This window comes from Pongo pygmaeus, chromosome 1, assembly GCF_028885625.2.
Source record: "Pongo pygmaeus isolate AG05252 chromosome 1, NHGRI_mPonPyg2-v2.0_pri, whole genome shotgun sequence".
Classification (NCBI taxonomy): Eukaryota; Metazoa; Chordata; class Mammalia; order Primates; family Hominidae; genus Pongo; species Pongo pygmaeus.
The window spans coordinates 10,162,512-10,184,045 of record NC_072373.2 but is presented as its reverse complement, the minus strand read 5'-3'; the positions used below and the strand labels follow the sequence as shown (position 1 = coordinate 10,184,045).

The 21,534-nt window shown below is 34.7% G+C and overlaps 1 protein-coding gene across 1 annotated transcript in view; it reads right to left on the bottom strand.

Moving 5' to 3' along the window:
- The window catches only part of LOC129016872 (histone-lysine N-methyltransferase 2C-like), a 61,630-nt gene extending 51,213 nt beyond the window's left edge, over nucleotides 1–10,417 (bottom strand). Inside the window, 7 exon segments of the mRNA XM_063661277.1 lie at nucleotides 579–698; nucleotides 799–831; nucleotides 1,009–1,137; nucleotides 2,473–2,577; nucleotides 5,819–5,999; nucleotides 9,445–9,575; nucleotides 10,237–10,417. Coding sequence (XP_063517347.1) covers nucleotides 579–698; nucleotides 799–831; nucleotides 1,009–1,137; nucleotides 2,473–2,577; nucleotides 5,819–5,999; nucleotides 9,445–9,575; nucleotides 10,237–10,417 — 880 coding nt within the window.
- Between the last annotated feature and the right edge of the window lie 11,117 nt (nucleotides 10,418–21,534).

Below are 21,534 nucleotides of genomic sequence, written 5' to 3'. Positions count from 1 at the left end.
CTGAACACATACTCTGTGGCAGGGCATATAAGCAAGCACATGGACAACTCTAGTCTTTAAAGAGCTCACAATCTAAAGGGAAGACATAATTACCCAAACAGGTATTATATTTGTGCCATATGCTACAAATGAAAAACGTGGCGGTGGGGTGGTGACCAGCTAACCTCTGAGAGATGACAGTGAAACCGAGGGCAGATCAATGAGTACAGGCAGCCAGGTGAGCGGGGACAGTTCCATACACACACAGAAGTGCCTATGTGGGAAATGACTAGAGTGGAGTGAGCTGGGAATGGGACTTGCAGGGAGGGAAGAGGGCAGGCACTGTTACATCCTCCCCACTGCCAATGAATAAGCAAAAGAATTCTGGAAATAAGGATAATTACAGAATTACAGAGAATTTCAGGGAGACCGCTATGTGAAGTCAGTATTTTTCTATCATTACAAAAGGGTTTTTCTCCCTATCAGTTTGTATATGTGGCTACTAAAGAACAGGGCAAAACTTGCTTGTGTGTGTATATGTACCCACATATATACACACGTGTGTGAATATAATGTAGAATTATAAAGTCATAACATACCCTGATTGTGTATTGGCAACAGTTGTGTTGGTGGGGGAGGCTGTGGCAATGGAGTTGGCTGAGTGTTTGCAGGACTAAGTACAGCTGTAAATAAGTCTTCAACATCTTTTCTGCCAAGCTCTAGGAGATAAAACAATAATAGTAACAAGATTAAAAGACTAGTAGGGTCATGGTGTGGGGAATGCCATTTTCATAAACTAGAAAATCAAAACACATTTACCTGGAATTTTATATAATTTTCCAAGAATTGCTCCTAGAATAAATTAAAAAAAAATAGAAACATTAACAGCTACTAATTCAATATACTGATATAAAATAGTATTTAACTGACAGAAATAATTAGAAGTTAAATTATAACCATGCAAAAATCTTTAAAAATCATATTTACTCAGGTCTTTTAGAAAGCCTAGATGCAGGGCAAATATTTTACCATCTGTGACCATTTTGTCTAGTTCAGGACTGAGGATCCCATCTAGCTGTTCTTCACTTAATGGTCGTGAAGTCTGATTGACACTTGGCTGAGGCAAAGAGGAAGGATCATCAGTGACAGGACCAATATCTACAAGAGTAAGGAAAATAAATTTAAAGGTACATTCAGAATACTCACACAAAAATGTATAGCACTATTTACCTGTACTTAATATATAACAATATGATTAAAATAGAGAAATGAAGTCTGTAATTCTGAATCAGAATTCTCATATCAATTTGGAGAGGTGCTCAGTAAAGATTAGGCACAATATATTTGTATTCGGTGCCATGTAAAGTTCTATTTTAAGTAAAAACATTTCCTGAGGAATAAAAGAATACATCTGATTTTAACTTGCCAACTCCTGCCAAAAAAAAAAAAAAAAGCTTAAGATAGGAGTTTATGAGAAATCGATATGCAAATAATTGCTTTAATTTGGAAAATAGTGTTATCAAATGTACAGTTAAATTATTATGCACAGTATGTAAAAAGGAATATGTTTCATATGAATTAATGAAAAGCCCTAAAATTCTCAGTGTTTAATACTATCCTTTGTAAATAACTTCAATTATAGGTAATATTTTTAAAGTATTCTATAGGCACATTCTGATTATGTACATTACATTTTATAAAATTGTAACATGCTATAGCTCACATTTGTAAGAGTCACATGTAAAAGTGGTTTATCATCTACATTTTTTTCATGCTTTCTCAATATTATTACTATCAAAAAGTAAAAATTTAGTCTGTTCTTATTTGATCTTATATTAGGAACTAGCTCTACAACATTGAGGTAATATTGTAAATCACATATTAACAAAAATAAAATTATTCATTAAAGAAAAACTACTGAGAAAGTCACCCAAAGTACAGTACAGCTATACTATGCTTTAGCCACACACAAAAAGGGAAAAGCAAAGTATGGATTAGTGACAAATTAGCACTACTGATAAACAGAATGCACCTACAGGTTGTTTCAGCTGAAATCACTACAAAAAAAGAAGACTACTTCTAGTCAGCCATCATCCATTGCTCAGTTTCTTACCAAATGGAAAAGGTGAGCTCTCAACCTGGAAAGTGCATAAATCAAGACCTATAAGACCAAACCAAATAAAATGGATGATTACCACAGGAGCGGGAAGTGAGGGAAAATACAAACAAAAGAAGAAAAAAGATACAGCAAGACTTTAAGGCAATATGCCTTAAACGTGATGCAATTAGAAAGACAACAGTAATTAACTAACTTGCTATACCTCTCCTAAAGCAGGAAAGCTGAGGTCAAAGAAAATGCTGAGTTCTTTAACAAAGCCAAAAACAAAAACAAAGTTACTGAGAAACAGACAAAAGGCTAAACTTGTTCCACACGTCACACACCTCTCGCTCACATCAGAAACCAGAAAAAGGGTAAACAGTATTCATATATACCTGAATGATCAACTGATTTTGCTAGATCATCTGAAATTATTCCAAGAATGTCATCATCTGTGTTTAAAACTTCAGAAATATCAGCTAATGGGTCATCAGCAGGACCTAAATATAGTAAATATGTTTTTTAAAATTTCAGTATTTTCTCAGATACTAAGCCATTTGCTAAATTGAGTACAGCAGATACTGAGTGAGGCAAGTGCTAGAATAAAAACCTGAGACTCTTAATTTTACAGTAAAAATTTTTCATAGCAAAGGAGATAATGTTTTGAATTACAAAAATTTACTAAAAATTCAGACAATTTTGTCTTGTGACTAATGTATATTGAGACAAAATTTAAAGACCTGTAGGCAATAAAAGTGAAACAGAATAAATGCTGTAAGAAACAAAACAAAAAAAAATATTTTTCATTAAGAAAGTGGCATGTCTAAAAGTGACATTGAGAAATTAAAACACAGTAGGAAAAGTTAAAATATGAAAGACAAACCTATCACTCTTTAGAAATTCCATATGGAGCACAAGCCAGGTACCATCTAGTAACTACTTGCAGCTTTGCTGTTCAATAAACGAACACTCACTCATTTATTTAAAAAAGTATTTCACTACCCACAGAACTGTGTCTATGGATCACGTATCAGGCATTGCCCACTCAGCAATGACTGAAACAAAGTGCATGCCCTCAGAGGGCTTACTTTCTCGGGGGGAGTTAGTAAATAAACGACATCGCTGTAAGTGCTATTTAAAGAAAAAACAAGGAAAAAGGATTAAAAATAAGCTGCGGGGATGCTGTATTAGACAGAGTGGTCTATGAAGACCTTTAGGAGATAACTGAACATAAAACTAAATGAGGGAGTAAGTTATATGCACAAAGATGGAGCTAACCCTCCAAACTAAGGCAAAGCAGACATAAAGCCCCTGGGGCAAGCCGGGTTTGCCAACAAGAGAGGCCAGAGTGTTAACAGTAAGAAAAACTGTGGTAGGGATAAAAAAGAGGCAGCTAGGGCAAGATTATGTAAGATTTTAGAGATCATGGAGAAGACTGGGTTTTATTCTGAAGTGTAACGAGAAGTTGCTGGGAGGCTGAAAGATAGGAGATGACTAATATTTTAAAGGGAACATACTGGCTGCTATATGTAGAGCAGATGAGGGGTGGGAATTAGAGAGGGGCTGGCAAGATTAGAAAAGGGCACTGGTGCAGTCTGAGAGGTGAGGTGATGACAGCACCAAGGTTATAAGGAAAGTTGAGACAAGTGGTTGGCTTTGGGACGTATTTTGAAGGCAGAGACAAACGTGGATGAATGAAAGGGAAAGAAAAGTCAAGGAGGATTCTAAGGGTTTGGGGCTTAACCAAGAAACTATTGGAACTCTTGTTTGGGCTAGCTTTAATAATTATATTAGTCATTCAGTAAAGAGAAACTGAAATTTTTAATCCATCTCAAGTTTATTTTTACTTAAAAGGGGGAGGAGGGCATAAATGTAATATTCCAGGTCAAATACTTCTGTCAAACAGTCTTGGTCCCATTATATAGTTTTCAAAATGTAATTCATATGTAACATATCACATTAAGTTTTGCATGCCCAAATATCCAGGAACTTTTAGAGAAAATTATTTCAATAATGACAACACTGCAGTTCAAAGAAAAAAATTCTGGATAATTTTTTTAGGAGTCATATAGCAGTTTTTTGTTTCAAAGTAATGGAATTCTACCATACAAATATAACTAATTTTTTAAAGACTGTTTTACAAGTTTGCCCCTACCTAAAGGATTTTATATCTGAATAAATCATTAAAATTGATATAATAGGCTATAATGAATGACATGTTAAAAAAAAAGCCTTTAGTCATTAATTTTCCATTATAAAGTGAAAAGAGTGGTTCAATTGCAATGAACAATTAATCTAGGTTTTGAAATGGGTATATTTTTCTAGTCCTCCAAGTTTTGGCCTTATTGTAAAACTGTTCTCTCTTATTTTTGTGGAAAAAAATAATCAAATAAAGAAAAAAAAAACTTGTATCAATATCTTTCCTATATGTTTTCTGTCCAATTTCAATCCTTTCGCTTTTAAAACTCAAGTGCAAAGAGCTCCTATTTAAATCTTCAAGTGGCTAGTTATGAGAGTTATAAGATATACTTTATCGTAAAATATCCTTTGAAGGACCCACAGGTCTTTCATTATACATTATTTTTAACAACATACTGACAAGGACAAGAGCAGGTCAATACTTAAAACAACAGAATTAAAGTAGGAGGTAAAAAATATGTAAGATTGAACAAACAAGAAGCATGAACTCACTACCAACAGTGAGGGAGACTGGACATGCACATGTGTCCAACACGGGGTAAGATTGCTTCTAATTATTTCAAAAAGTCAAAATCAAAAATAGCTGTCAGTATTTCAATTCAGGATAATGCCAAGTTAATGAAGCATTAACTACTTAACATCAAAAGTCATTTTTCAGTGGAAGATTGCTTTAAAATTATTGTTCAAAATGAGTTTATAAAATTAACTGAGTAACAAATGCAATTAATGGTAAAAAAGGAAGCTTACCAGAAGAACAATGATTTACAATCGACAGAACCATAGGGGAGAAGTGGCAGAAACACTGATCATGACACTTACCGACACAATGAGTTAAACTCCTAGAGCCTTGCTGACATTGCTGTAACTCTGTAAATATACCAAGTTCTCATACCTTTCTCTGATTGTTAATAGTTCCTATAGGCACTGCATTTAGGATAACGGTTCTCAACCAGGGGTGATTTTGCCCACCAAAAGATATTTGGCAATATCTGGAGATATTTTTGATCATCATGAGGCCAAAGATGCTGTTAAACATCCTTCTATACACCAGAAAGTCTCCCTCCCACAACAAAGAATTACTGGTGCAAACTGTCAGTAGTAAGAAACCATGACCTAGGGCAACAGACTTCACTGTAGTAACACAGTATACCTGCAAGTTCCCAAGTACCCCCACATCCATTTTGGTTTCTCTGTTTTGAATTTAAGCTGTATGATTAACAAAAATCTATCTTAGATTTTTAGTCAAAAAGTCACTGTTGGCCAAATTATAACCCCTCACATTGCCCTCAGCAAAGTGTAAAGCAAACATTTTCCTTCACAACTCTTGATGTTGGTACTAGTTACACAGGTAAATTAATTTGCTACATCTTATACACCTGTCCACTCAAAATAGTTCCACTTACTGAATGTAAGTTATACTTCAATGCAGTTGATTTTTCAAATGCATATGAGGCCAAACAAAAACATTTCAAAAAGATTTAACTGAAAGGAAGATGTATGTTACATGATATAAAGAAAGTATCTGTGAATAATTCTACATACGGTGAGTTCCAGATTTTGTTGGAGCCGAGGATGAACTAAGTAGTGGATCTAAGGAAGGATTCAAGAAACCTGTGTTCATGTTTGTTTTATATGAAAGCTGAGCTGCATCTTCTGATAGATTATCTAAACTTATCTTGCTTTGTCTACTTGTATCTAGAAGATCTTTTCCAAAGAAAGCTTCCTAGATGAAGATAAGCACATACAAAAATGGTTAGTTAGAAAATTCTAAAAAGACAATAGATGATTCTGTCATGGTTTTTGACAAGGAAGCAGAAATAACCGACAAGGTTTATATTTAACAATACAGAAACTGAACACAGAAGTATAAAAAAATACAAATATCCTGTCAATTATTTTATATAGATTCTCCTTATTTTAAAAATAAGATTTTTTTGGTAGCTTTACTAGAGACAAAATTATGGAAATAAAACCACACAATTATACCAAAGATTTCTAGAAACTGCAGAATAGCTTCACGAATATTATTAATTTTTATAGATTACTTGCAGAGGACAGCATAAGACTTTGATCTACAGCTTTAATATTTACTTCAGGTAGATTTGTAATCTATTGATTCATATAACCACACTTACACTATAAGACTACTTACACCATCAATCTGAAAGAGGGTTTTATAGTCAGTTTAGCCATACTAGGTGTGCAATATTTACAGCTACTAAAGGCTTGTGGTTTTCTATTTATTTACGCATATTAACATTTTTCCATTTCAATATACTTTCAAGCTGGGTTCCTTGCAACTCCAATACCAAAATCAATACCAAAGACAAAAGGGAAGCACAGTTCCACCCCTTTACCCTGCTTCAACCCAGGAACTCTGTTTTAGTCTATATCCTATGATGTGGTCTATCTGGAAAAAGGATCCTCCATACAGGACAATTTTGCAATACAACATTTAACACATTCTTGCCAAACATGCACAAAAAAGTTCACTGTAGCATATTTTGTAATGTCAAGAAGTAAAAATGGCCTTAATGTCTATCAACAGGCATAGAACTATCCAAATTATAGACACTTATATTACAAAATACAACAATTTTTAAAAAGTATATAGTTCTATGTTGTCAAAGAAAAAGCCCTAACATACATTACTAAAAGAAAGTAAGTTGAATTACACATACAGTAAATTATAAAATACACGTCGGGCGCGGTAGCTCACGCCTGTAATCCCAGCATTTTGAGAGGCCGAGGTGGGTGGATCACTTAGGCCCAGGAGTTAGAGACCAGCCTGGGCAACATGGCAAAACTCTGACTCTACACAAAACACAAAAATTAGCCAGGCATGTGCCAAGATGCCTGTAATCTCAGCTACCTGGAAGGCTGAGGCACGAGAATCACTTGAACTCAGAAGGCAGAGGTTGCAGTGAGCTGAGATCACATCACTGCATTCCAGCCTGAGTGACAGAGTGAGACTCTGTCTCAAAAAAAAATTAGAAAATTCAAATCAAGACTATTACAAGTTTGCAAAAATAAATTATAAAAAAGTTTCTGAAGGACTAATGCCAAATTATTAACAATACTACCTTTTGAGAAAAGAGATTGGGAGTGTGTGAAGTCTGGTGGAGGTAATGATATATCTGATTTGAAATGTTCACATTTTAAATGAAAAAGTCGTCTCACTATGAAAAATCTAAAAATTCACAAAACTAGAGTACCAGGTAGAAGAGGATTCATTTCTTCTAATAAGCAATGCTTTTATCATTAGAAAAAATGATGAACAGCAGAAAGCATTTTAGAAGTTTAGAGGTCACTTATTTAATGCCTTCAGTATAAATCTGAGAAATCTTAGACTATCATCAGCAAGAATTCTGTCTAATGACTCATGACTTTCCTGGTGTTTATCAAAAACTGTGTCACCCTTATTAATTTAGTGGGTTTTACATTCCCTGTAGATAACATAAAGAGGTGGCTCCATCCACACCGTCTCTAAAAGTCCAAGAAAACAGTACCATTAAAAAGGCCTCTCTCATATCACACATACAGACACACACACACACACACACACACACACACACACACGCTGAAAGTTACTGATGTGCAACAGGGGAACAAGACAGCCCAGGAGACTAAGATCACAGCAGTAATTGGGAAATTAGACCTAATAATTTTAAAGACTCTTTTGCCAAAGTATTAAATGGCTAGTTTTCATACTTGCATAAACACCTAAAGAAAGCTTCTTAAATTTATATTACACTTTACAGAAGGATCAACAGGAGGAAAGGCAGGTTGCCATCACAATATTCCTAGAAAGGACTATTAAGAAGGGAGGTAAAGGGAATCCCAGGAGAAAACAACAACAAAGATGCAAAAAAAAAGGTAAGCCAAACTATAAATGGATTTTTTTTCCTGACCAATTAAATGATTGTTTTAAAAAAAAAACAAAGGTGCAAACCTAGGATATAAGAGATTGAGGGGAAAAACATCTATGAAGGATATACAAAAGGTAAGGCACAGGTTAGGCACTTTACATACATCCTCTTACTGAACTTCTGAGCATTTCTGAGGGCACCACTATGTCACAAATGAGGAAACCAAGACACAAGAGATGTTAAACAGAACAAAATCACACAGCTAACTGGTAGTGGAATGGTATTTAAATCCTCTGACTTTATAGGCTGAACTCTAACATGAACACTGCCATTAAGATGTTAGTAGCTACAAAAAAGAAAATTGAGGAAGTTGTATGCTAGTTGAAAGGCAATGTATTTTAAAACCAATTAAACTAGCAACACCTAACTGGAAAATTGATGTAAAAAATAAATACAACTCAGGCAATGAAGGGTTATCTATGTAAGCCATAGTTTCTTAGGAGGAACAGATCAGATGAATAGTTGTCTACAACGAGATTAGGATGGACTCTCAATGACAGTCTGTTCCAGTTCCATTTTAACACATGAAGAAACAGAGGCCAGGGAGGATAGATAACATGCTTAGGAATTTACAATTAGTTAGATGCAGAGCCAGATGTTTAATCTCAGCACATTTTCTAATATTGAGCTGTTTCCGTATCACGTGGCCTTAAACTCTGGCTTAATGTTTACAAGATGAACTAGAAAAGATTTTTTTTTGCAGTCTACATCAATCAAACATAATTTATTCATACTGAAAGGTATTTTTCTGATGTGTATTTTGGAAAACAAAAAGAATACTGCTTAAATCTTTGGTTCTCCAGGCCTCTAAAAGTGGTAACAATTATTAAAGCTATAACTTTGGCTGAAAAGCCTATCTTTAATCAATGAATATAATTAATGTAACTTGTATTGGCAAAGGAAATTTCAACAGAACTTGGGTGTGCGGTATACATAGCTATCAATGACTTGGAAGATTGAGTTTTTCCTATCCCAAAGTGTCCTTGTTACATCTTATTGAATGCTTAGAAGTGAACAACTGGGATTAAAAAAGCAATTTATGACAAGTATCAAAGCACATAAAAAAGTAAATTTAATTTTTATGGACCCCTGAAAGGTAAAAAATGGCATTTATGATGACTAAATGAAAACAAAACAAGTAAAACATTAACAAAAACAACACGCCTATGTTTTAAAACTCAATACATTTTATTTTCTCAATTAACAAACCATGTAAAATAATGTAAAGCAAAATATTACTTGTAAATAGGCAGGGAAAGTTTCTTCAAGCTTATTTTTCCTTCTTCCATATCTCTTCTTTATTTTTTCAGTGCTTTCAGTAACAGAAACAGATTCATCAACTAAAGTGTCTGGTAACTGCTCACTCCAGCCTGAAACAACAGTCACATTTATAAATATGTGACATTTAAAATTTCTAGACAAACCCACTGAAGGTAATTTTATACCTTACCAACATACACACAGTTCCATATAAACAAACGAGCTTTTTGAACAAAAAATCTCAAATCAAGTTTGTTACTTTTAAGTGCCATAAAATCTTGATTTCATGTCTATTTAGTATTAGCATGTTTCCTATTTTCTTAATAATCGATTTCTTTACAAAGCAAAAACGTATTTATTTAAACATATTTTGTTAAAGAGTAAAATAATAATAATAGTAATAAATACCCAAAGCTCATGAGTATGAGGAAATGGCAACTTATAAACTATTAAGGGAAATTCTGTGGGTATAACTTTTTTGTAGGGTGTCTTGAGAATACTCAACAAAAACCTTAAAGAAAAAGTGTGTCCTTTAATACAGCAATTCCAATAAATTTATAATATATATATATGTATATATACATATTTATACTGGAAAACAAAGCATAAAGAATTAGCAATGTTTTGAATAAACGGACATAAGCCTTGTGTAGCTCTGACAATGACAAGAAAAGAAAACTCACAGGTAGCTATAAATTTAAGTTATTCAGTATTAAGACATAGAACAAATTAATTTAGATAGAAGTCAAATTATTAAATAAGCATTTATGCCTTTGTATACAGGCCTGTCTAGTGTCATGCGAAAGCACTTTTTTAAATTGTCTTCTTGTCCTAGATCTGAAGATGAGGTTTCGGTTAACTTGAGTTTGGTGCCAGATCCCAGCATTAACGTTTGAGATTCTGTAGGAGCTGATGCTCCTTTTGAGATGAGATAGGGGTATCCAGCAGTCATAGTCATGCAACTTAATAGCACCAGGGTTAGTTAACAATATTTGATTAAAAATTCTTTTTAATGGGGCTGGAGGGAGTCTCTTAACTAATGTCCAATCAACCGACTGGAAGTGGTAATACTGGAGTTTATGACTTAATTGAAAGCTGTAAAAAGATTCTGCAATCTTACAGTGATTAATTTTTATAGTTTTGATAAGCCCCCAGCAGTAAGTCTAAGTCAGATTCAGTTTTGTGTTTGACTTTGAGGATGTTTGTCAAAGAATGTTAAAAGGCTGAAAACAATTTGATTAAAACAGAATCTCAGGTCATTATAAAATAAGTTATTCATTTAATCAGAGTGATTATCAAAAGACTTCAAAAGCAATATACAGGCCGGGTGTGGTGGCTCACACCTGTAATCCCAGCACTTTGGGAGGCCGAGGAGGACAAATCACCTGAGGTCAGGAGTTCAAGACCAGTCTGGCCAACATGGTGAAACCCCATCTCTACCAAAAATACAAAAATTAGCCAGGCATGGTGGTGGGCACCTGTAATCCCAGCTACTTGGGAGGCTGAGGCAGAAGAATCACTCGAACCCAGGAGGCAGAGGTTGGAGTGAGCTAAGATTTTGCTGCTGCACTCTAGCCTGGGCAATAGTGAGACTGCCTCAAAAAAAAAAAAAAAAATCAATATACAAAGTTACATTGATGTAAAAACCTTAAGGTTCTTTTTTTTTTTTTTTCTTTTTTCTTTTTTTTTTTTTTGAGATGGAGTCTCCCTCTGTCGCCCAGGCTGGAGTGCAGTGGGGTGATCTCCGCTCACTGCCAGCTCTGCCTCCTGGGTTCACGCCATTCTCCTGCCTCAGCCTCCTGAGTAGCTGGGACTACAGGTGCCCGCCACCACGCCCGGCTAATTTTTTTTTGTATTTTTAGTAGAGACAGGGTTTCACCATGTTAGCCAGGATGGTCTCGATCTCCTGACCTCGTGATCTGCCTGCCTCGGCCTCCCAAAGAAAACCTTAAGGTTCTTAACGTTTAAATTTCCTAAGTAATCAAAAAAAAAAACCTTATACAAACAGCACAGGAATTATCTTAAGACCTTTGAATCTTTGTTTCTTGGGCTAGTTATCAAGCCTTCTGTAGTGTGACTGCTTGTCTTATGGGAAGCCCATTTGAATTATCTGGAATTCAAACCTAATGAAAAAAGAATCTGAATTAATCAGACACAGAAATGGTGTGTCCAGAGTCATGAATGAGTGTTACATTTTAGTGGCCTTGAGCAGGGGAATATGTGTCTCTTGGCAACATTATGAGAAGTTGACTGGTTATATTGAACACATTAGACATATGTTGAGGCTCAGAAAACAATACCCCAAAATAAAAGCCTCAGGAGCAGCCTCAGAAATAAAAGTTTTTATTTGGCCTTCTCATGTCCTCCTGTCTCTCAGTCTCATTTTCCCTCAAGGCTGGCCACAGAAGCTAGAATCTCCCTTCCCTAGCGCAAGTCCCAGAAACCAGAATTCCTTTCTTCAAAGCCAGCCATAAAGCCTAAAAATATTACATGAATGTTTCCTCCACCTGTCTGTGTAAGAATTTGTCATACAGAAATGATCTGACCTTCCTCGCTGGATTGTAGGTTATAAAAGCCCCATTCCCAGAAGCAAGGAAATGCATGCTCGGGGAGGTTAAGAAGGATCTAGACAGATGGGCCTTTCTGGATATCCCTACACAGTCTGCTAGCACTAAATTTTCTGTACTAGGCCATTTTTGTGTGATGATAAAAATATCCCTAAGGTCTGGGTCATCTGTAATGAAAAGACGTGTAATTGGCTCATGGTTCTGCAGGTTGTACAAGCATGGCACCAACATCTGCTTGGCTTCTGGCAATGCCTCAGGAAGCTTGCAATCACGGTGGAAAGCAAAGCAGGAGTAGGCACAACAGAGGGTGAGAGTAGGAACAAGAGAGCAAGGGGGAAGGTGCCATGCACTTTTAAACAACCAGATCTCATGTGAACTAACTGAGCAAGAAATTACTTATCACTAAGCGGGTGGGGCTAAACCATTCACAAGGGGTCCATTCCCATGATCCAATTACCTTCTACCAGGATCCACTCAGACATAAGGAATCACATTTCAACATGAGTTTTGGAAGAGACAAGCATCTAAACCATATCAAAACCCTTTTGTTAAATCATTTTTTTACATGGGTGTGCATACTTTGTTGAACCTAAGTATTAAAATAAGCAATTTCCCCTGTATCTTGGTTCTTTATTTTGAACACTCTCATGTATACACACCAAACAAATCTGCATGCCTTCTCTTCAACCAATCTGTCTTTTGTGAGTTGATTTTTCAGGGAACCCTCAGAGGGCCCCTGACCCCTAAACATATTAACAAAATCCACAGGTACAGAATTAAGTTATATTGGAGGAAAACATCACCTTCTTAAAACCTTCAAGATGAAACATTTCAGTAATAGGCTATAAGAATAGATTTAGAACTGGAAAAAAGTTACAGGAGCCAACAAAAGTTGAAGGACAGAGTTACTATCCCAAGTCTCTTCAAAGGGAGAAAAAGCTGAAAACAGAAGGGCACAGGAGAAGTTAAACTTCTGAGATATTGTATTAGTCCATTTTCATACTGCTGATACAGAAATACCAGAGACTGGGTAATTTATAAAGAAAACGAGGATTAATGGGCTCACAGCTCCATGTGGCTTAGGGGGAGCTCACAATCATGGTGGAAGGTGAAAGGCATGTCTCTCACATGGCGGCAGGCAAAAAGAGATTGAGAACCAAGCAAAAGGGAAACCCCTTATAAAACAATCAGATCTCATGTGACTTATTCACTACCATGAGAACAGCATGGGGGAAACTGCTCCTATGCTTCAATTATCTCCCACTGGGTCCCTCCCACAACACATGGGAATTATGGGAGTACAATTCAAGATAAGATTTGGGTGGAGACACAGCCAAACCATATCAGATATCAATCTGAAAATGTTCAGAACAGAAGCAGATTACAGAATTGAAAATTAAAAACACAATTTCATTAACAGCAAATCAATATTTTAAGAAAACCTCATTGTTCTAACCAAGTCTTTAGTTTTGCCTTACAGTATTTTAATATCAAAGTTCTATCTCTAGAAGGCTATTATAAATAATTTCTTTTAATTAGAGCCAGTGGAATCACATACAGAATTTCCTTCATAAATTCTCTTTTTATAAACCTTATTCCAACTTACACAGACCATTTAAGGCACACTTGCACTTTCTGTTTTTTCTTAAATTTCCCTTTCTTAAATAACCCATCATTTTTTTTCAGGACAAAAATGTATCACACAAGATTCTTTCTCATACAAAATTTGTCCTTTTAACCTTTCTTACTAAAAATATCTCTTCATACCTGTAACTTTCTTCATATCTCTCTCTTGTTTACTGGTTCTTTTTTACCATGTTTCATAAAACATCTTTAAATAACCTTTGAAATAGATGAAAATTGTTTTCCTTTTAATCAGAACACCTTTTTATGTCTTTCTTATTTTTTATTTTTTCATCATAACACATCTTACTTTAGCACACTTCATATAAGTATTATATATTAACTAGAATTTTTATTCTTAGTAACCTTGTAACCAGGGCAGCCCTGATAAAATAATTGGGAAAGTTTCCTTTCTTACTGTTTTCCTTTAGTCTCTGTATTTATAAGCACAGCTGCTTACAAGAGCCAGGCTACCCAGGCTGGCGCCAGAGTTTCTTGACCCCTCACCGGATACCAGAGGGAGATAAGACCCTGCAAACTGGCACAAAGTGGAACAGAGGACCCCTGGTTACCTTCAGTCATTAACATATTATAATACTAAAATATCCTCTCCTAAAGAAAAATCTCTGCCATTTTTTGGACTTGGTTCTTGAAGTTGTATGTTTATGAATTGAGCCTGAGTGTCTGGAATCCCACTCTGCACATGCTAACAGCATTCCTTTCCTGCCCTGTACCCAGGCCCTAAAATCCCTGTTTTCTATTGTTCAGGGAAAAGAGGCATTTAGAGTGAGAGCCTTTCCTTCTCCATTTCTTGCCAGTGAATAATACCTGTTTGCTCTTTTTCAACGGAATGTTCTTACTTTGAGACCAATATAAAGTGGTGAAAGAACTCAGTTTACCAATGACAACCTTAAATTTATGCAAAAACCTAGGAAGAAGGAACTTTTGAGTTGTCTGTCAAATCAGTAATTTATAGATAAGAACCACTTTATAATTTTTTTGAAAAATGTTTTCTATATATTTTAAATTAGAAATGATCGAGACATGTAATGAACATGTTATTTAATTTAAAAATAAATAAGATTTAAAATTACATGACAAGTTCATTTATAAATATTTATCCCATTACATTTACCTAATTTATTTTTTTAAAAAGCTTACCTAGATTACTTATGAATACTGAGATATTAGACAAAACTAGTCATTATTGGAACTTTGGGGGGTCCTGAGTCTTCTTTGAGGCCCCATGCTGGGTGCCAATTAATGTTGATAAAAAAGGCTAAACTCTGTAAAATATTTTCAGAGGTTTATTATGACCCATTAGGAGTAACCGTGGCCCAGGGCACAGTCCTAAGAGGTCTTGAGAACAACCACCACCTTGTGCAAGTTATTTTTTCCTTGCACTTTCAAACTTACCACTAAACTTTAGAATACAGTATGCATGTGTAAGATTTTTTTATTGCCTTTCCTATTTCTTCTCACATTGATGCAACATTTTTTCTTAACTCTCAGTTTTGTAGTTTTTTTCTGTGTCAGACATAATTTCTATCTTCTATTAGTTCTTTCTCCTCTTTGTTTTTCTGGACTTTCTCTTTCTGCTAGAGATTTCCCTTCATTCTGTGGTGATAACTCACGTTTATCTAAGGCATATTTTATAAAATCTAAGGTTGCATCGATTAAATGACATACCATTATTTATAGACCAGTAAGAAGAAAATTCATTGCCAGATTATAATAAATATGCAAACCAATAACTAAGAGTTAGATATTAAAAATCTGGTTGCAAGTTATGTGTCAATCGAATATGTATTTATAAGCAGCGTTTTTCAAATCTTGGGCTTCTCTGTAGAGTCATAGTCACATTACATAAGCAAAGTTTACGTTTGAAAAAGCCAAAGGACCACTTATTTAACGATGTTTTTAGTAAAACAAAAAGATTGATTTACTCTTCCACTTCTATTTTTTGGGAACGTATCTATGGAATTAATACTTGTATTTAAAAACGAAGCTGAAATAGATTTGGAAAAGAAGACATGAAAGCGATACCCAAAATGTGGAAACAATTAATTTACATGATATCATTCATGGGCAATTAATTTATATCTGTGTATTTTTGAGGCAACCTTAGCAAATTTATTTGATGATTCAACTTATTTTAACTTATTTGGCAAAAAAAAAAAAACACCCTAACATATATTTTCTCATTCTTCCTAGAGAATACTGAATATAATTCAACTTTTCTTGGTCATTATGAAGAACATTAGTTTTTATAATAGTGCAATGAAACAGAAACTTCTCCTCAGGGGCTGTGGCATATGTAATCTTATATGGTTCTATCCCATGTGGTCCAAAATTTCTATGCTTTTTGAGTTACGCCAATTTATATTAATTTCTCTATCTTCCCTTAAACCACCTGTCAATCGATGCTGTTGCCTATGCACATGCTTCCAGAAAGGGCCTTCTGATTTGTTTCCTAATCTATTGCACACTGAGAAGCCATATAGCCTCCCTCCCTATGACTATGTCTACAATAAAAGTACTTAGACATGGAGAGGACTCTGTATCAGTAACCTGCATGGACCTTATGGTACCAGTCGAGTGCATGGCATACTTGGACAGCCTCTAATAGTGTGCCTAAATGCTGAATTGAATATGTGATCACCATACGCTTTAAGTGTATTTCAGTTTCATATGTCCGTGTTTCCACAGTTCTACAACTCTGTTAATGGATTTGGTTTTTTGAAGAGAAAGGTACTTTAATATTTTCCATATGTTTTGTAGTAATTGTTTTGTTTCAGGAAACTGCTAAATATTCCATTCTATTCAATTGTTCTAAATGAGACACACAAACAAAATTTCTAGAACTGTATATGTGGCTTCAATCTATTTCTCAATATATCCATTTTAGAGCTACTAGGTGGGCAGTAAAAATGTAAAAATAATTTATTAATTTCTAGCTTACTGGAATATTTGAGGAATACGTTGTTCTAGATATTCTAATTTTCTGCAGAGCTGAAATGTAACCTCTATAAAGCATTAGAATTTTTTAGTTGATTTTGCACAGTCTCTAAAAGGTATATCATATATATATATATATAACTGTCTTCTAAAGAAATACATGAATTATATTTTAATCACTTTTATATCAAGACAATCATTATTATTAGGCTGGTACAAAAGTAATTGCAGTTATTGCCACTGAAAGTAATAGCAAACAATAACAATAATAAATTATTAATAAGAAATTATTGTATTAAGCAGATTTTTCCTTATACTAAAGGAACTATTTTGGTGTGCTTTAAAATTTTGCAGCAGTAAGACTTATTCAACTTCATAATTGTTGCTCTTAATCTGCTTTAATCAGCTTTTTAAAACCAGATAACTAAGATAGTTAGAGTTATGTATAAATTTGAAATAAATTGAATTTCAATGAAGACTTGAAGAACTTGATTATAAGTAAGGGCATGGATTTTATGAAATCTATTATAGTGGATTACAAGCCATTTTTATTCATTACCTATTTCTTTGCTGCCTTTAAAGGAAGGTACTGGATTAAAAAATGAATTTCAAATAGAAGATTTATTAATATACAAAAGTATCCATTTTGGTTCTTAATTTTTCCATCTCTATAGTTAATTTAATGTTATAATTCCTCAAATCTGATCAAAACTCAACCATCTGAGTTTGTATTTTCTATAATATTTTCATTTGAATTGGACACTGGATGCTATTAAGAGTTCCTTTGCACTATTAGACTTCAGCGTGACACTATAAGGAGTTCTATGGATTCATTCTTCAGTGATACTAGAGAAAATTATCAAAAAACAAACATTAACAGTCTCTGAAAATGGTCCCACGAATATATGGCAAATGAAGAATCATTTACTCAAGAACACCAACTAACATTCAATGGGAACAGCAGGAGTTTGTGGTATTTGAATCCGGATCGCTTCCATCTCTTCCCTTTCCCAACTCAGCATGATGGAAATCTCACTCCAGACTTCAATAGCCAGGAACACAGGGCTGTCTCTCCTGCCAGTACCCAGATGGAGGGCTGCCTTTCTGGGCTGTGTAGAATGTCAGCATTTCTTATCTTGCCCTAGGTACTTGTTCCTGAGGTTAAGTTCCAGGTGCGTGCAGCTGACTGGTGGGGGCTCTCTTTTTTCACCCACCCTCCACCTGTGGGACAGAGACTATACATTGGGCATGGTGCTGCTGAAAACCCTGGAGCCCCAACTGCCCTTCCTTCTGCTTGTGAGACACTGGCTCTATGTCAGGAGAAGCAAGCATAGGAAACACAAGACTTACTGCACTCCCTCTGTTTAACACTTTGCTCCTAAAGAAGTGATGTCATTTAGTTAGAAGCGCACCATTGCCCCAACTCCAGCTCCAGAACTGAGCCTCTGCTCAGAGACAATACTTGGGGCCAAATTAGGCCATAAAATAGATAGTGCCTGATCATTTTCCGAATATTCACTTTATTTGCAACAAAGAGTGGGGAAGTTCAAGCCTAAACTCCTCTCAAAAACAATGGTGGTTATAGTGAAAGACAATGGGGAGAAGATTGGTAGAGTCATTGTAAAAGTAGGCTAAACTAGAGGCTAGTTTGCCTGAGAAAAAGACAGCAGAGGAAAGGCTCACCGAGGCCAGAACAAATCTCAAACAGGAACCTCAGGAACTATTACTCTTCAAGAGCATAAAATTGACAGTTTTTGTCTTTTGGGCAATGTATGCCTTAGGACATTGTTGACAACAATAGAGAAAACAGCAATTAATTAGTGGAACTTCCAAGTTAGCTGTGTTTAGAGAAATAGAGAATCATGCTAAACCTGATTCTAGGGTCACTGTCACTCATTCATGGTCACTGTCATTCCATGGTCACTGTAGACATAACCAAGGCTGTGCCTCCTCAGCAGCAATACTAGATGCTTAACATGATAGAAAATGGAATGAGTTAAAATACAATAATACAGTAAACAAAACTAATAATATAGTAAACAAAACAAAATAATAACAGTAATAATGTAGTAAACAAAACAGTAAATATCTGTAACAAATCCTAGAGGTGGGGGGTAGTGTCCATAGGGGCCACAATATTGAATTAGTCTGTACACTGCTAATAAAGACATACCCAACACTGGGTAATTTGTAAAGAAAAGAGGTTTCTTTGACTCAGAGTTCCACATGGCTGGGGAGGCCTCACAATCATGGAAAAAGGCAAATGAGGAGCAAAGTCACATCTTACATGGAGGTAGGCAAAAGAGTGTGCAGGGGAACTCACATTTATAAAACCATCAGATCTCATGAGACTTATTCACTACCAAGAGAACAGTATGGAGGAAACTGACCCCATGACTAAATTATCTCTGTCCAGCTCTGTCCTTGACACATGAGAATTATTACAATTCAAGGTGAGATTTGAGTGGGGACACAGCCAAACCATAACAAATATATAATCTAAAATGTACAGTTTTTGTTAAAAAAAAAAGTGAAACTGAAAAAAATCAGAAAAGAATGGTTATTAGAAGAGAAATTGCTTATGAGAGCAATCTGATGGTTTAAAAAATCAAAGCCTTCAAAATAGTCATGATAGATATGTTCAAAAAATGAAAGCAATGTTTGGCTAAAGAGGTAAAGAAAAGTATGATGACAATGTCACATCAAACAGAGAACAACAATAAAGATATAGAAATTATGAAAAAGACCCAAATGAAAATTCTGGAGTAGAAAAGTATAATAACTAAAGTAAAGACTCATTAGAGGGATTCAAAAATAGATGTAAAATGAAAGAAGAATTATTGAATTTGATGATGTATTGATAGAGATTAAGCAATCCAAAAAAAAGTGAGAAAAAGGAATGAAGAAAAATGACATGTGAGATGTCACTAGGCACACCAACATACCTATCATTGTAGTACCAGAATGAGATGATAGAGATAAAAGCACAGCAAAAAATATTTGAAATAATAATGACTGAAATTTCCTAAAAAATGATTACCTACACTTCTCGGAAACTCAATAAATCCTATGTAAGATAAACACAAAGACAGAAATATTATAGTAAAAATGCTGATATCCAAAGACAAGGAGAAAAACTTGAAAGCAGCAAGAGAAAATGTTTTATCATTTACCCAATAACACCAACAACTGACTCCTTAGAAAAAACAACAGAGGCCAGAAGGCAATGAGAGAACAAATTGCTCCAAAGAAAAGAAAAGCTGCTAGCACAAAATTCTTCCAAAAATTAATATAAATTCTTCAAAATATTTCCCAAAGAATAGAAGAGAAACACTTTCAAAGTCATTTTATGAGACCAATATTATCCTGATTCTAAAGCCCAAAAAGACATCACAATATACAAAAACTACAAACCAATATTTAGTATGCCCATGGATTCAAAAATCCTCAAAAATATAAGCAAATTGAACCAAGCTAAATATAAAAAGAATTATATACCGTGACCAACTGGAATTTCTCCCAGGAGTGCAAAATTGGTTTAATATCTAAAAATAACTAATAGAACACATTATATCAAGGGAATAAAACACAGAAAACACATGATCATCTCAACAGATGCAGAAAAGGCATCTGACAGAATCCAACACCACTTCAATATAAAAATACTCAGAAAACTAGGAAAATAAGGGAACAACCTCAACTTGATTGAAAAACATCTAAAAAAACATAGCTAACATCATATTTAATTATGAAGGCAATAATTTTCCATGAAATTAAGAACAAGACAAGGATATTCGCTTTTACCATTTCTATTCAAAATTATATGGAAGTTCCTAGTAAAGGAAATTAGATAAGGAAGAGAAGAAAAAATCATCCAGATTGAAAATGAAGTAGAACCACCTTTATTCACAGGTGACATATTCTTGTCTATATTCTAATGCAATAGAGTGAAAGTGGATCTTTATCTCATACCATATACAATAATTTTAATTCAAAATAGATCAAAGACCTAAATGTAAGAACTAAAACTATAAAACTCTTAGAAGGAACATAGAGGTAAATAGGCATGACTTTGGATTTGGCACTCGATTCTTAGATAGGGCACCAAGAAGACGAGCAGCAAAAGAAAAAGTAAATAAATTAGAATTGATTTTTTTTTTTAATTTTGTGTTTCAAAGAACACTATCAAGAAAGTGAAAAGATAACCTAGAGTTTGGGCATAAATATTTGCAAATCATCCATCCAGAATATGTAAAGAGCTCTTACAATAAACATAAAATCCAATTTAAAAATGGAAAAATTTTCTAAGTTTTCATTTCTATGAGAATAATATAGAAATGGCCCACACGCATATGAAAAAATTCTCAACATCATTAGTTATCAGGTAGATATAAATCAAAACCACAAGATAACACATTATGCCCACTAGTATGGCTAAAATTAAAAAGTCACATAATGAATAAGTGTTGGTGAGGATATTGATAAACTGAAACTCTTATATATTACTGGTGGGAATGTGAAATAGTTCATCCCTTTTGGGAAACAACCTGTCAGTCCCTCAAATGATTAAAAACAAAGTTAATACATGTCCTATCAATCCTATTCCTAGGTATATACCCAAGAGCAATGAAAATCTATTGTCTTAGTCTGTTTTATGCTGCTATAACAAATTACCACAGACTAGGTAATTAATTTAAAAAAAAGACAAAGATATATTGTATACAGTTCTGGAGGCTGGAAATCCAAGGTTATGGGGTTGGCATCTGATGAAGGCCTTTTTCCTGTGTCATTCCATGGCAGAAGGTGGAAAGGCAAGAAGTGTGAGCACAGCCAAGATGGGGCCAAATTTGCCTTTATAGGAAACTCATTCTTCTGACAACAAACCCAATTCTGCAAAAAATGACATTAATCCATTCGTTAG